Consider the following 12,696-nt stretch of genomic DNA (forward strand, 5'->3'; position numbering starts at 1 on the left):
ATATATATATATATATATATATATATATATATATGCATGCATAGGTTAACTATACGAGTAAATTATTATTTTAGAGGAAGTCCTGAAGTCTTCCTCTAATAGGAAATACAGTACAATGTGGCATAAAAACTTTTGACTTTGTTACGCCTGCATTTGGTTTTTCCTCAGCTCTTGACACTAGTGGCTTATCATTGTCTTTCTGTCGAAGATGGGCAGTTCTTTAGTAGCTCAGACCAAAGATAAAAATTATTTTATTTATGAGTCCTCGGCAATTTGCTGCTGTGGGCAACCTCATGTTTTTTCTTGACACTACTGGCTCATCAGTGTCTTTCTGGCGGAACTGAGCAGTTCTCTAGTAGCTCAGGCCAAAGATAAAAATTATTCTATTTATCCTCAGCAAATTGCTGCTGTGGGCAACCTTGTTTTTTCCCCCCTCAGCCTGGCCTATTGTTATGATTTATTAGTTATCTTTGTTGTTGTTGGAGCTTCTGCTGGTCTGCAAAGTCCAACAGATGCAGGAAGCCGAAGATCAGCTGTCACAGTCACAACTTAATTTTTGTCCTCGTTAGCTGGCAAGAAGTTCTTGTAAATGAAACCGCAGTGACAGCCTGGAGGTATGACTGGAGGGCTCAAAAGGAGGAAGTGGGTTCCTGCATCAAGGCTGTGTTGCAAGAGTGTCACAGTGAGCTTTAGGGCTGGTCTCAGAGCACTTGTGAGCTGACACTGGAATGCTGAGTTGATAATTCACAGAAAAAAAAATGTCTTTAAGTTACTTAAAACTGGTCTTTGTGGTCATTTATGGCCTCATAAAAGTTCAACAGTCTGCTTAGAATATGACCAAAGATTGAGTTGGACATTACAAGTACATAGTCATTTGCTGACATCTCATTATATAGTGTTGAGCCTTCAGTAGTCGCCAAAACTGTCTCTTCAGTTAATTAGTTCATTATTTAGTTAATAAAATTTTTTAATTTTTATTATATATGTATTCCTTTAAGAACAAAGCAACACACACCAAACTGATCATGCACACTACTGTTTACTGCCCAAACTTTACAGATCAGTTGGAACACAAAGGCTCATTTTCACATTAGCATGTAATTGGTTTTCTTTTGGAGAACGCCTCTGCTCATAGTTTACATTCCATCATACCCCTCTTGGTGTACCAGGAGTCAATGGTTTTTATTGAGTGAATGTGGTTCCAACATGTCATCAGGCTTCATGTTCACATCAGGCACCTCCCCTGACTGAGAAGAGAACAGACAAGAACGTGTAGCTGTTTGTACTTTTGGGTGAGTCACTCACCAGTGAAATCCAGCAAAGAGAGGAAGTCATACCTGTCATCCCTCCCGTTTTTCCCGGGATTCTCCCGTATTTTACCATTCTATCCCGCTATCATCCCGTTTAAATATTTTCCCGTATTTCTCCCGTATTTTTAATCTTTCTATAAAAAAAAAATCCCATTGAGAATATTTTATGTTTGCTACATTTGCTTCCGGTAAAACTCCTGTAATTTGTATGGGCCAAACCTCATTAAATGAATAATCATGTCAACAAATTCCAAGGTTGCCTAGTTGCCAGATCTTGTATGAAACGCATCTTTCTCACACGATCGACGCATACAAATTTCAACTCATTTGTCCCCTCAACTTGGCAACCTACAGTCCAGTGATGCTATTGATATCTGCGCAGGGAGTACCGCGGGAAGGAAACAAGGATCACTGGTAGAAATGGGAGGAGAAGACTCAGGTGGTGCTCCAGTGAAAAAAAAACTAAATATACATGTAAATGTATATTTACATGTATAATGAGATATAGCTTACACTTCAAAAGGCTATGGTTTAATTGCGCAGAAAACACACAGTTGTAAATATGAACTGGTGGATCAACAAGAAGATAATGAATTATAAAACCCTAAAGATATAGCCTACACTAAGATATATTTATGTTACTAAATGAATATAATTGTTTGATAATAATTGTTTAAATTAATATAAAAATAATATAATGTAAAAATTGTTACTTTTGACTCGTCTGCTTCCCGTATTTTGGTACCCAAATGTTGACAGGTATGGAGGAAGTGGAGAAATCATTCATCAGCGGATGGCTGCCATTGTATTCTTTCACACTTAGAAAGCTGTTGCAGGGGTATACGTTCAACTTAATCCTTTGTCGGTGCTTTAGAGCAGTTGTAAAGGCCTATACTGTATGTCTCAGAAGGTAATGGCAACTATATTGGGCCATCTCATGACTAAAATGCATGTGGTTCACTTGCGAAGAAAACCACCTCCATCTGAGTGAGTGCTCAATCGTAAGGACAGTCCCATCAAATGCAAGTTTTCCCCAATTAGTCACTCCCCTGTTACTCACCCCACTTCAAACAGGAAGGGGGAGTGGTTATTTAAAGGATCCTGTCTTCTTGTTGACTGAAGCCAAATGACTTAGCATCTTATGTTTACATTTGTCACTGTAGTTAGGTCAAAGCAAGTTCATGTTATGCATCAAGAGTGCCCCCCAAAAGACGAAATAGTGTCATCAGCAGTGTTGGGACAGTCACATTCATGGTCATTATTGAGCCTTGTTTATTCCATTGAGGTTACAGCTCAATCTAATTACAAGCCTTTTATATATATAATAAGGCTTCAAATTAATGTTTTTATACATGTGTTTGTGGTTGCAAATTGGCTAATGACAGGTCCAACATTTAACTATGTATACTCGGACCACTTCTGATTTGACAGATTGCTATAAAACATACTCACAATTACACTTCGCTAGGAGGAAAGTGCCTTATGCTGGACTGTCTCTGTGAAGTGATCTGAGTGACCCATTTTTCAACTCAAGTGTTCCTGCATTCAGCCTCATAGCTTTTAGGATTTCAGCTGTATCTTTGCATAGCCAAGGCCAAACCATGTCCTGGAGGTCGCAGAGCTTAACTGATGCTAGATTTTGTACAATCAGAACTGGCTTAAATGTATAACGTAAACATTCGGATAAATAATAGCAGAGTTTGAACACATTTAGTACCTTATCTCCAGTAAATCATTTTTTAGAACTTTTATCTGAATGGTTAATAAAGAATATTAGCCCCAGCACCCTGTGTCTTCACATGATGATATTTAGATCTTGTCAGTCAAAACATATAGTCACATGAAGCCACTTGAGAGGATGCAATTTGTCACTCCAGTTAAATGAATATTAAGATCTGAATACCTCAAGTACTGCTAACTGATTCAGACACACAAATTATTTAGGTTGATGATTTTGCTTCTTTTACAGGAATGGGAGCTGGTTGTCCTGGGCAAATTGAAGTGGAATCTGGCTGCTGTCACTCCCAATGACTTTATTGAGCACATTATGAGGAAACTTCCGCTGCCTGAGGATAAGCTGGACCTGATCCGTAAACATGTGCAGACTTTCATCGCCCTTTGTGCAACAGGTGGTGTATCCAATGTAGATGATTGATGTTTATAAATATATAAATGACCGCTTTTTTGTGTAGTGCGACACAGAACCTAATGAATATTCTCTAAACATGCCTTTGTTATACTTAACTTAGTAAAGTAGCCAGTGTTTTTCACAATCTAGAAATTAGGTTTATAATAAGCTACTGTTTTCATGATTAGTCCGTAAAATGAAAGAAAAAAAAGAAAGATAGTGTTGTGTATTTGTCTTCCATTCATGTTTTTAAGTATGAGTGATAAAAGATCCACTGCCTAGTTAAGTTGGTGTTGATGTCTTGGAGCATCATTTCAATAAGTGATGTGTTGCAAAGCATCCACATTTTTTCCTTGCAAAACTGAAATCAAAGCCGACTTCTGTGGGTTTAGTACCTATGGCAACTTTATTCAGGTTGCTGTTGCAGGCAAATTATCAGATGCCATCTCATTACATTCATGAGAAACTATGTGGACTGAAATAGCGATGTGTAATGGAGAGAATTTCTCTGGAAGCCTTATGTGCTTGCCTGGTACGTTTGGCGGGCATATCAGTGACTAGTCCTGAATGCAGTGACACTTCAAAGGGCAGTTGTATAGTTAAGGACATTCCTGTGTGCTGGTGAGCCAGTGGTTATAACATTCCTGCTCTTAGAGGTGGACCACCTTTAGGAGATCAAACATGGAGATGAGAGGAGGGTGAGAAAACGTGAGGAGTGTATTGTTCTAGCTGAGCCAAATAGTGAAGCATGTCATGTTTTCATATCTTATCCCCTCTTCTCACGCCTCCCAGATGCTCCAGGGCATGACGACTTTCCCATAATCAGGAGCCTTTGTGGGGCTGGTTCTCCCAGCCAAGCCTGCACTCAACATCACCATAGGCGGTAATGGGATCCAGTGCACCACCCTTGTTCCCTCAGGCTTTTCTCTTCCTCCCTGGGGTTGCTCAGCTCCCCAGGAACCTCAGGAGTGACTCTGACTTTGGGAAAGTGGGATATGAGGGGAGAGGGATTAGTAGGAGGAGCTGGCAGGTCTTTAAACATGGAGCTTTTTATTCTCCTGTTGGTTTGTGCAATAGATATAGATTTCTTGTGAAACTGCTCTGGCATAAACAGAATCCATGAAAACTGGTTTGAATCATTGGTTAAGAATCTCTTGTGCTTGACAGGTTAAGCATTGATGATAACTGGAATAATAGAAATAATTTAGCTGTATAACTTGGTTTTTAGATGCTGAAAAATTCAGAAGCTAGTGAAGCATACCTCTGTTGTTATATACACAAACTAGTTACTAGTTTAACAACAGGGATTCAAGGGGCATCCAAAAGATTTTAATTGCTGGGCAGATGCCTTGACTGATGTTTTGCTTTCCTCTGTACAGTTTGCTTTTTTTGCAGAGAATTCAGCGTCTTCTTCATTTCTGAGACATGCATAAATCAAGGCCCCTGTATCTGAATGAGAAAGGAAGAGAAGAGTGTGGAAAGACGACAGCTAATTTTTAATGGTTCTTCGCTTTTGATAAAACAGTTCTGTTCAGAGCACTCGGCAAGATTTGGTTAGACAAGAGTGGAGCAGTTGAGTATTTATTAATAACATGGAGGGGCCTTTAAGAGATATGCAAATGACTGGAAGGCTCGGCTAGAGACCACAAGAAAGGAGACAAAAGGAACAACCCTCCATTTCATATGCAGAGGCATGTAAGGGTCAATGCAGAAAGAGCACCCGATAAAACATTTCTCCAGAGGGCAGTCTGCCAAAGGCCTGCACAGGAACAAGCTCATTAAAAGCAATTATACCCCATTCTTACTATTAAACACCCAGCACCCCCTACTTCTCCGTCGTAGATTGTCTGTAGATGTATATGAACATTGAGAAACACTATGATATTAGATAATCTTGCCACTCTTCAGATGTTTACTTATCAGAGAAATCCCTTAGGAAAAATAGATAACTAGAGACCGGTGGAGAGTTCAGCAGGGCTGAAAATTAAATCTACCAATTCATGTCATTTCTCATTCAAGAGGCTGTTTCCTCCCACACCGGCCTGACTGCTGTTGCTCAAGACTCTGCACTGGAGCAAGACTGAAACAAGTTGTTACAGGATTTTAACAGTCAAAGAGGGTTCCTGTTTTTAATTAATCTGTTTCACTATGGTTTGACAGGGCAGACCAACACACCGCTTTTGATGATACCATTTTTAAAAAATGACAATAGATGTTTAATGTAATACAATTCTATGGAGTAATGTTATACATAAATGTCCCAGACATCCAATTATTTAAAGTCTCAAAATTAGACACGATATAACTAGTTATTAAAAATCCTTTTAAATTCTATGTTGTAGGTTTAACAAATAGTATAAAAATAGCTAATTAGCATTTATTTGAACATTTGTGTTACAGGTTTACTCTGTTATTCTGTTAATTCTGTGACTTTAGGATCTTAATTTACATGCTTTACCTGACTTTCCATTTGACTGAGTGTTAAACTGTGATGCCAAATTCATGTTTACGTTTGATTTTTGTCAGTCAGGTCGAACATGGCTGCTTGAAACAAGACTTTCTGTTAATGCAAACCTGTGAATCTGCATGGAAGTCTGGCACTTGATTTATTGCACCTCAAATCATCTGCCTCTTTGGCTGTTCCTCAACTTTCCAGACACTTAATTAATTTACAAGTTAAATGCATATACAGCACATTGCACCCACCAAGGAGCTTGCTGTGTTGGCACAGGTCTGGGGATGCAGTGTGGCGAGGGCAGGAGAATGGTCCATTGAAGGGGGTGAGAGGCTGGTATACCAGGCCAGCCAGCCGCCGCTTACTAGGAGCCTTCCATCACAGGCGTCCCCACTCAGCTACATACACTGTTTATCCTCTGCATGAATATCAATGAAGGCGCGTAGAATACAGCCATTCTTGCCATACCACTCTCACAAACCAGAGCGTCCAGCTCTGCCGCTAGCATGCGCATACTCTTGTTCCCTCGACAAACTTGTCTTGTCTAGAGTGTGAAAAATCAGATTGCAACCCACTCAGCGCACACAAGCTGTATGTGGGCACCCAATTTCCACTGTATGTTTTTTTTTCTCCCTGCTGCAAAAGACCCAAAGAGTTGCAATGCAGTTTGTTTTGTCTTCTTCTGCTTGACCAGAACTATTAATACATTTTTCTCTGGCCCGGAATCAACTGCAAAGGGAAGAGTGTATAATAAGTTAATTTATTTGTCAACACTGAGCTGCACTGAGCTTGAATGTTAAGAAGGCAATGAAGGCATGCTCGTCAGTTATCAAAGGCCCCACGGCTTTGATTTTTTTGTTCTAAAAAGAAAAGAGAAGAAAAATCACCCTTAGAGCCATCACACACAGTTTGCTTTGCAACTGAATATGGCAAAATGGTAATGCAAAGACTGCCAGGGATTGTGGGACCATGAGCCCAGAGGTGGCCCTGCATCAGAGGAATGGCATGGGGGGGAATGAGGTGGGTAGCAGGGTCTTTTCTGCTGCCAAAACCTTACGAAGGTCTGGACACTGACTAAAGAATGATGCTTAGTGCCCCCCCTCAGCTACCCCTGCTGTCTAAAACCCTACAACACCCTCCCCCAACACCCATCTTTTGTGCTGGCTATAGGGTTGAATAGGAATCCACAGAGAGGGCTTGATGTTGCATCTCTCAATTGGATGAAATGAGGTGATGATTTCAGACAATGGGGCCACACTCTCTTGCTCACTAAACCCAGGTCCATCAGTGGCCACACTCAATTAATATGCTAAAAGATAGATTTGATGATACAAAGCCAGAGCTGTTGTAACAACAAAGCTAGAGCATGTGTGCCATTCAACCTTAGGGGTATGTGTCTGAAAAAAAGTGTTGAAAAACAGTCTGAAAAAGCAAGAGGGGGAGCCGCAGAAAAAGAAAAAAGACAGAAATCAATGAGGCAGGGGGCAGACAGCCTAAGCTGTTCGTTTCTTTCTCTTTTCCTCTTTCTTTCTCCCCCTCTTGCAGTCAGTCGTCTTTTTTGGGCTTCAGGCCTGTTCACAAGCTGTCTTATTTGCATTATGAATGACAGTGAGAAAGCTAACAAGGTTATTGGTCTTTGAGATGTACGCCTGTGACCACACGTGGAAAAAGGACCTACAGCAGTGAGCACTGGCAGGGGGACTGTGGCTCTTTATTCCATCCTTTCCGAAGGCTATAGGGCTTTTTTTCTGGGAGCACACGATTTACTTAGGAGCTGGAAGAAAAGGGGCCGATCTGCAAAGGGTGACTGGAGGAGAGGGGTGGGGGTGGGGGTGCTTTTCAGATTCTTTTCAAGCCAAGTGAACGCTCATTATCCTGGGCTGCAGTCATTAGCAAAGGACTGTGCACAGACCTAATGGAAAGGGCTTTATTTATTAGTATTTCTGATTTTTTATTTTTGTATCCATTTCATAATATTTGATATAACTATTCAAAATACTGTAGAAAAGTCTGATAAAGTACTTTTTTTTTTTTTTTAACTCCGAGCGAGACAGATCTTAATGCCTGGTTTGCTCTTTCCTCAGATTTCACTTTCGCCATGTACCCTCCATCCATGATTGCAACGGGCAGCGTGGCAGCGGCTATCTGTGGCCTGCAGCTTAACAGCACTAACCGCTCACTGTGGGGAGACAACCTAACAGAATTACTCGCCAAGATCACAAACACAGAAGTTGTGAGTATTGGTGTTTTGACAATAAATTTTACTAATGAAACTTTTAATAAATCATTATGATACAAGGTATTTCCCTGCAGTCATATATGCTACATACAGTAGGTCACCTCACAGTGTGTATATATTTGAAATTGGGAGCGCTCTGTAATTTAAAACAGAGACCCTGATGAAAGGATGGGACAGTAACACTATTGGTAATCTGTGTAATCAAGTGTTGCTGTGCCTGTAGGACTGTGAGAGCAGGCTGTGCATTTCCTTTATTTACTCAATGGGCTTGAGTCCAGCTCCAATTCAATTTCGCATTCAGCCACTGAATTACTGGAAGTGAAATGGGATTGACCCTGACTGAGAGACTGCAAGGAAAGAATCTGCAGGGCTAGGAGAATATGTCAGGGATACTATGGCTTTATGCATATGACTTGCATACAAATTCATACCTACTGTCACACAAGGGACCACCTCATGATCATTTACTTTTGTTTAGGTCCTTTAGTTTCTCTTTAGTGGGAAAAATAAAAGCAAAAGAGAATAGAATAGAAAATTAGGATTAAGGAAACATTTAATTCCTGCCCTGACCTGAAGAGGTCAACCCTCCCCAAGAGACCCTAGAGTGCACTGCTACTGGTAGAATGCCTGCTGCCCCAGCATGTGGTGTGTGAAGTCGTGCACCATAGCAAAGGAAAAACAAATAGTCCTCCACAGAAGTAAAGGTGCTCAGTGTCTGAGGAGTGTGAGGTCCAGGGCAGAAGGAATGAACTGCCTGGTCCATGAACAACTCATCACATTGCTGGATTCCAACAAGCCATACCTTTTGAAAACATGCAGGTATGATGTATACGCGCTACCCTGCTCACCCTGAGCTATACCTTAAAGAAAACATAAAGGGATAGTTCACACAGCATGAACATTTTGTCATCCTTTACTCGCCCTTATGTTGATTCAAACTTGTATGACTTTCTTTCTACTGTGGAACATAAAAGAAGAAATTTTGAGAAAAGTGTTAATGTTTTTCGTCCATACCATGGAAGTCAGTGGTAATCAAAATTGCTTGGTTACCATCATTCTTTAAAATATCTTCTATTGTGCTCCACAAAAGAAAGTCAGGTAGGTTTGAAATGACATGAAGGTAAGTAAATTATTATGATTATGATGCAAACATACCGCAGTTCCAAAACAAAAAATTCAGTGTGAATAATTAAATGGGAGCAGGGGGCTGTGGTGCAATCGAACATGGTTCAAACCAAGGAATTGAATAAAAGAAGTGTAAAAGCACCCTTAGATTAAATTGGTCACTGAATTTGTTTGGGACAAATAATTCACTTTACCAATCAGAATTGTGTTTGCATTATTGTGCTGAGAAAATCTTAGAGGTCCTATCTAAATGTAATTGGTTGACCATTTGGTAAATCAGAGAGATATCTATATCAGGAGTAAATTAGAAAAACCTAGTCTTCAATAAACAAGATGTCTACTTGTCTACTTAACTTTACCTTAGTGTATGAGGACCTTACAGATTGAGGCAGAGGTTGGGAGGTGAGCGGTCAGACAGTATGAAGGAAAGTCAATCTAATGCCAAACGATACTGCCAGCCTACCCACCAGGAACCTTGCTGACATTTGTGGTGTCCAATGCCTGTAGTTTCCAGTAGACATATGATAGGGGCAGCCAGCATCTTCCAGTCGCCCTTGTAGCCTAAGACACACCTGGTGAAGCATACTCTGTGTAGCAGTAAGGTACACACATGCATGCCAAACCAGGAAGGCTGAAACATTGGCTTGAAGTTTCCACAAATACTCTAAGGTCCCTCTAAGAAAGAAGCAAAAGGCAATAAATATTCACCTGGCACTGGGTTTTTACAGTAAAGTTTGTTACTGTAGCTACAGTAAATACAGTAAATGATGCTCATTGGGCTGTTGTTTTCAGTTTTTTTTTTTAAATGAGGCCTTGAATGATTTGTTTATTTTGAGGCATGAATTTGTGTGCTTGTGCACCTCTAGAATATTTATAATATAGCTTTACAAGGTAAAGCTCTACATATGGAGAAACTATTCAGGAAGAGAGAATGCACAGTGAAAACTCTTTGAGATACCGCAGTTTCTAAAAGTAGGTGAAATGTTAGAAACTTTGGGTCTGGCATGCTGAGAATGCTCCTTTGCCTAAAGTCATAATGTCATGAGGACTCTGTTATTTGCAACCGAAATGTTATTTGGAACTGAAAGGTTGCAAATTATTTAGAGAAGAACTTCAAGGCTTTTTTGGTACACAGGATCATGTGTTAGGCCCCCTGGTCTCTTGCATTAGGCCTCTGGGACATCTTAATCCCTTTCATTTCTCAATGCTGTGATGGCCATGCTCTGAACCCGGCAATCCTTGCTTTCACTTCCCAATAAAAAACACACATTTTCTGTGGCTACTTTAAGTCTCTCTTTTAGGTTTCTTTTGTCCAAGACGGCACACACTGAGTGACATTACACTCTGCTGGTTCTCCAGTAGAGCTGCATTTTCCTTTTGGTTTTGATCCATTTTCATTAACTTGGTTGACTCTAACAAACGTAGCCATGTTCTGTGTGTTCAGTGTGTTCTTGATCAGGGAGGGGTTGGATAAGGCAGCGACCACCCACTCTATCTTGAAGCTCACTAGTGCCACCCTTCTCTGGATCTAATAATTAAGAAGCTCTTCTAGAGTCCTAAAAGTCCTGGTTTTACCAGTAGTCACACATTGAAGCTATTAAGAGTTGCCTGAATTAAGCCTTTGGGGCTTGGCATGAGCTTGGTTGTGCAGCTATAAAGAGCAGTACACAGGGAAATGTCTTTTAAGAAGTCAGGCCTGGCATTCTTGTGGTAAGACACAGGCAGTTCCTTTACATGTTTTATGCTTTAGTTAATTTTCTAGAAGGAATTAATTTTTCATGACTAATAATGGCGCATCGTGGTGGGAAACAGGAGACCTCTAGAAGGATGGTGCCCATTGTCATCCATGATAACACACCAAAGAAAACATCCTCTGGGTGACACTAGGCTCATCCTCAAAAAAAAAAAAAAAAGATTAAATGCTTTCTGTCAAAAAACAGATGTTTTTCTTGTGTGATACACTACTTCTACAGGCATGAAACACATGGCCCAGGAGCCATGCATAGCGTAAGTTTAGACTTTGGCCCATCAGCTTTTAATCAGCAGTAAATGTAAAAGGAATGCAGCCTCTCCACAAGCAACACATTCTTGACACTAGGCTCATCCTCAAAAAAAAAAAAAAAGATTAAATGCTTTCTGTCAAAAAACAGATGTTTTTCTTGTGTGATACACTACTTCTACAGGCATGAAACACATGGCCCAGGAGCCATGCATAGCGTAAGTTTAGACTTTGGCCCATCAGCTTTTAATCAGCAGTAAATGTAAAAGGAATGCAGCCTCTCCACAAGCAACACATTCTCCACAGGCCCTACCCATGGGCCATTCTCAAACTTCCCACAGACGCCTGGTGTGCCTCAGACATACCCACTAAACAGGAGGGAGAGCTTTGATCACCATGCATCCATTTACTTTCACTAGAGGGCATTATTGCTTATTTTGATGACAGTGTGAAAGCCATTTTAAATGTCATGTGCTCTTTGGAGCCACCCACAGGGTTGCATTGGGTATTTCTCATATTTTATCTAAAAAAAAAATACAGTTTTTTTTTTGTTCTTAGCTCTACAGAGCAGGAAGAACCCTCTGGTGGGCTCAAGTGAGATCCCCTTAGGTCATTAAATGCTATTGTGAAAATGAAAGGGTTTTAAAAATCGTAAACGAAAAACTGCCTTGTTTTATCCACAGGACATGGATGTAATTAACACAGCGAACTGTGGTACAGCTATTGTTTTTGTTTTTTAACTGTTCACAGTGCAACAGTGCATGTTTGTTTGTTTTTATTATTTTTTGGACTTTATTGGAAAGTGTGTGTGTGTGTGTATATGTATGTATATATATATACACATTACCGGTCAAAAGTTTGGGATCAGTAAGACTTGTAATGTTTTTTAAAGAAGTCTCTTATGCTCATCAAGGCTGCATTTATTTGATAAAAAATACAGAAAAAAAAACGTAATCTTGCAAAATGTTATTACAATATAATTCTATCTTCTATTTTAATATCCTTTAAAATATAATTTATTTCTGTGATGCAAAGCTGAATTTCCATCAGCCATTACTCCAGTATAAAGTGTCACATGATCCTTAAGAAATCATTCTAATATGCTGATTTATTAGTAGAATTATCAATGTTGGCAACAGTTGTGCTGCCAAATATTTTTTTGGAAACTGCTATACTTTTTTTCAGGAACAGCATTTATTCAAAATATAAATATTTTCTAACAATATAAATCTTTGCTATCACTTCTTAACAATTTAACACATCCTTGATCCTGAATAAAAGTTTTAATTTCTTTCAAAAAAATAAAAAATAAAAATGTACTGACCCCAAACTTTTGAACTGTAGTGTATATTGTTAGAAAAGATTTCTATTTTAAATAAATGCTCTTCGTTTTAACTTTTTATTCATCAAAGAATCCTGAAAAAAAATATCACAGGTTCC

General features: G+C 39.6%; 1 protein-coding gene across 1 annotated transcript in view; it reads left to right on the forward strand.

Moving 5' to 3' along the window:
• LOC107707471 (G1/S-specific cyclin-D2-like) overlaps positions 1 to 12,696 on the forward strand; it is a 17,927-nt gene that overhangs the window by 2,837 nt on the left and 2,394 nt on the right. The window contains exons 3-4 of the mRNA XM_016511490.1: positions 3,280 to 3,439; positions 7,978 to 8,126. Of these exons, the coding sequence (XP_016366976.1) occupies positions 3,280 to 3,439; positions 7,978 to 8,126 (309 nt within the window). The remainder of the gene's footprint in view (positions 1 to 3,279; positions 3,440 to 7,977; positions 8,127 to 12,696) is intronic.

This window comes from Sinocyclocheilus rhinocerous, unplaced genomic scaffold, assembly GCF_001515625.1.
Source record: "Sinocyclocheilus rhinocerous isolate Xijiao unplaced genomic scaffold, SAMN03320098_v1.1 scaffold534, whole genome shotgun sequence".
Taxonomy (NCBI): Eukaryota; Metazoa; Chordata; class Actinopteri; order Cypriniformes; family Cyprinidae; genus Sinocyclocheilus; species Sinocyclocheilus rhinocerous.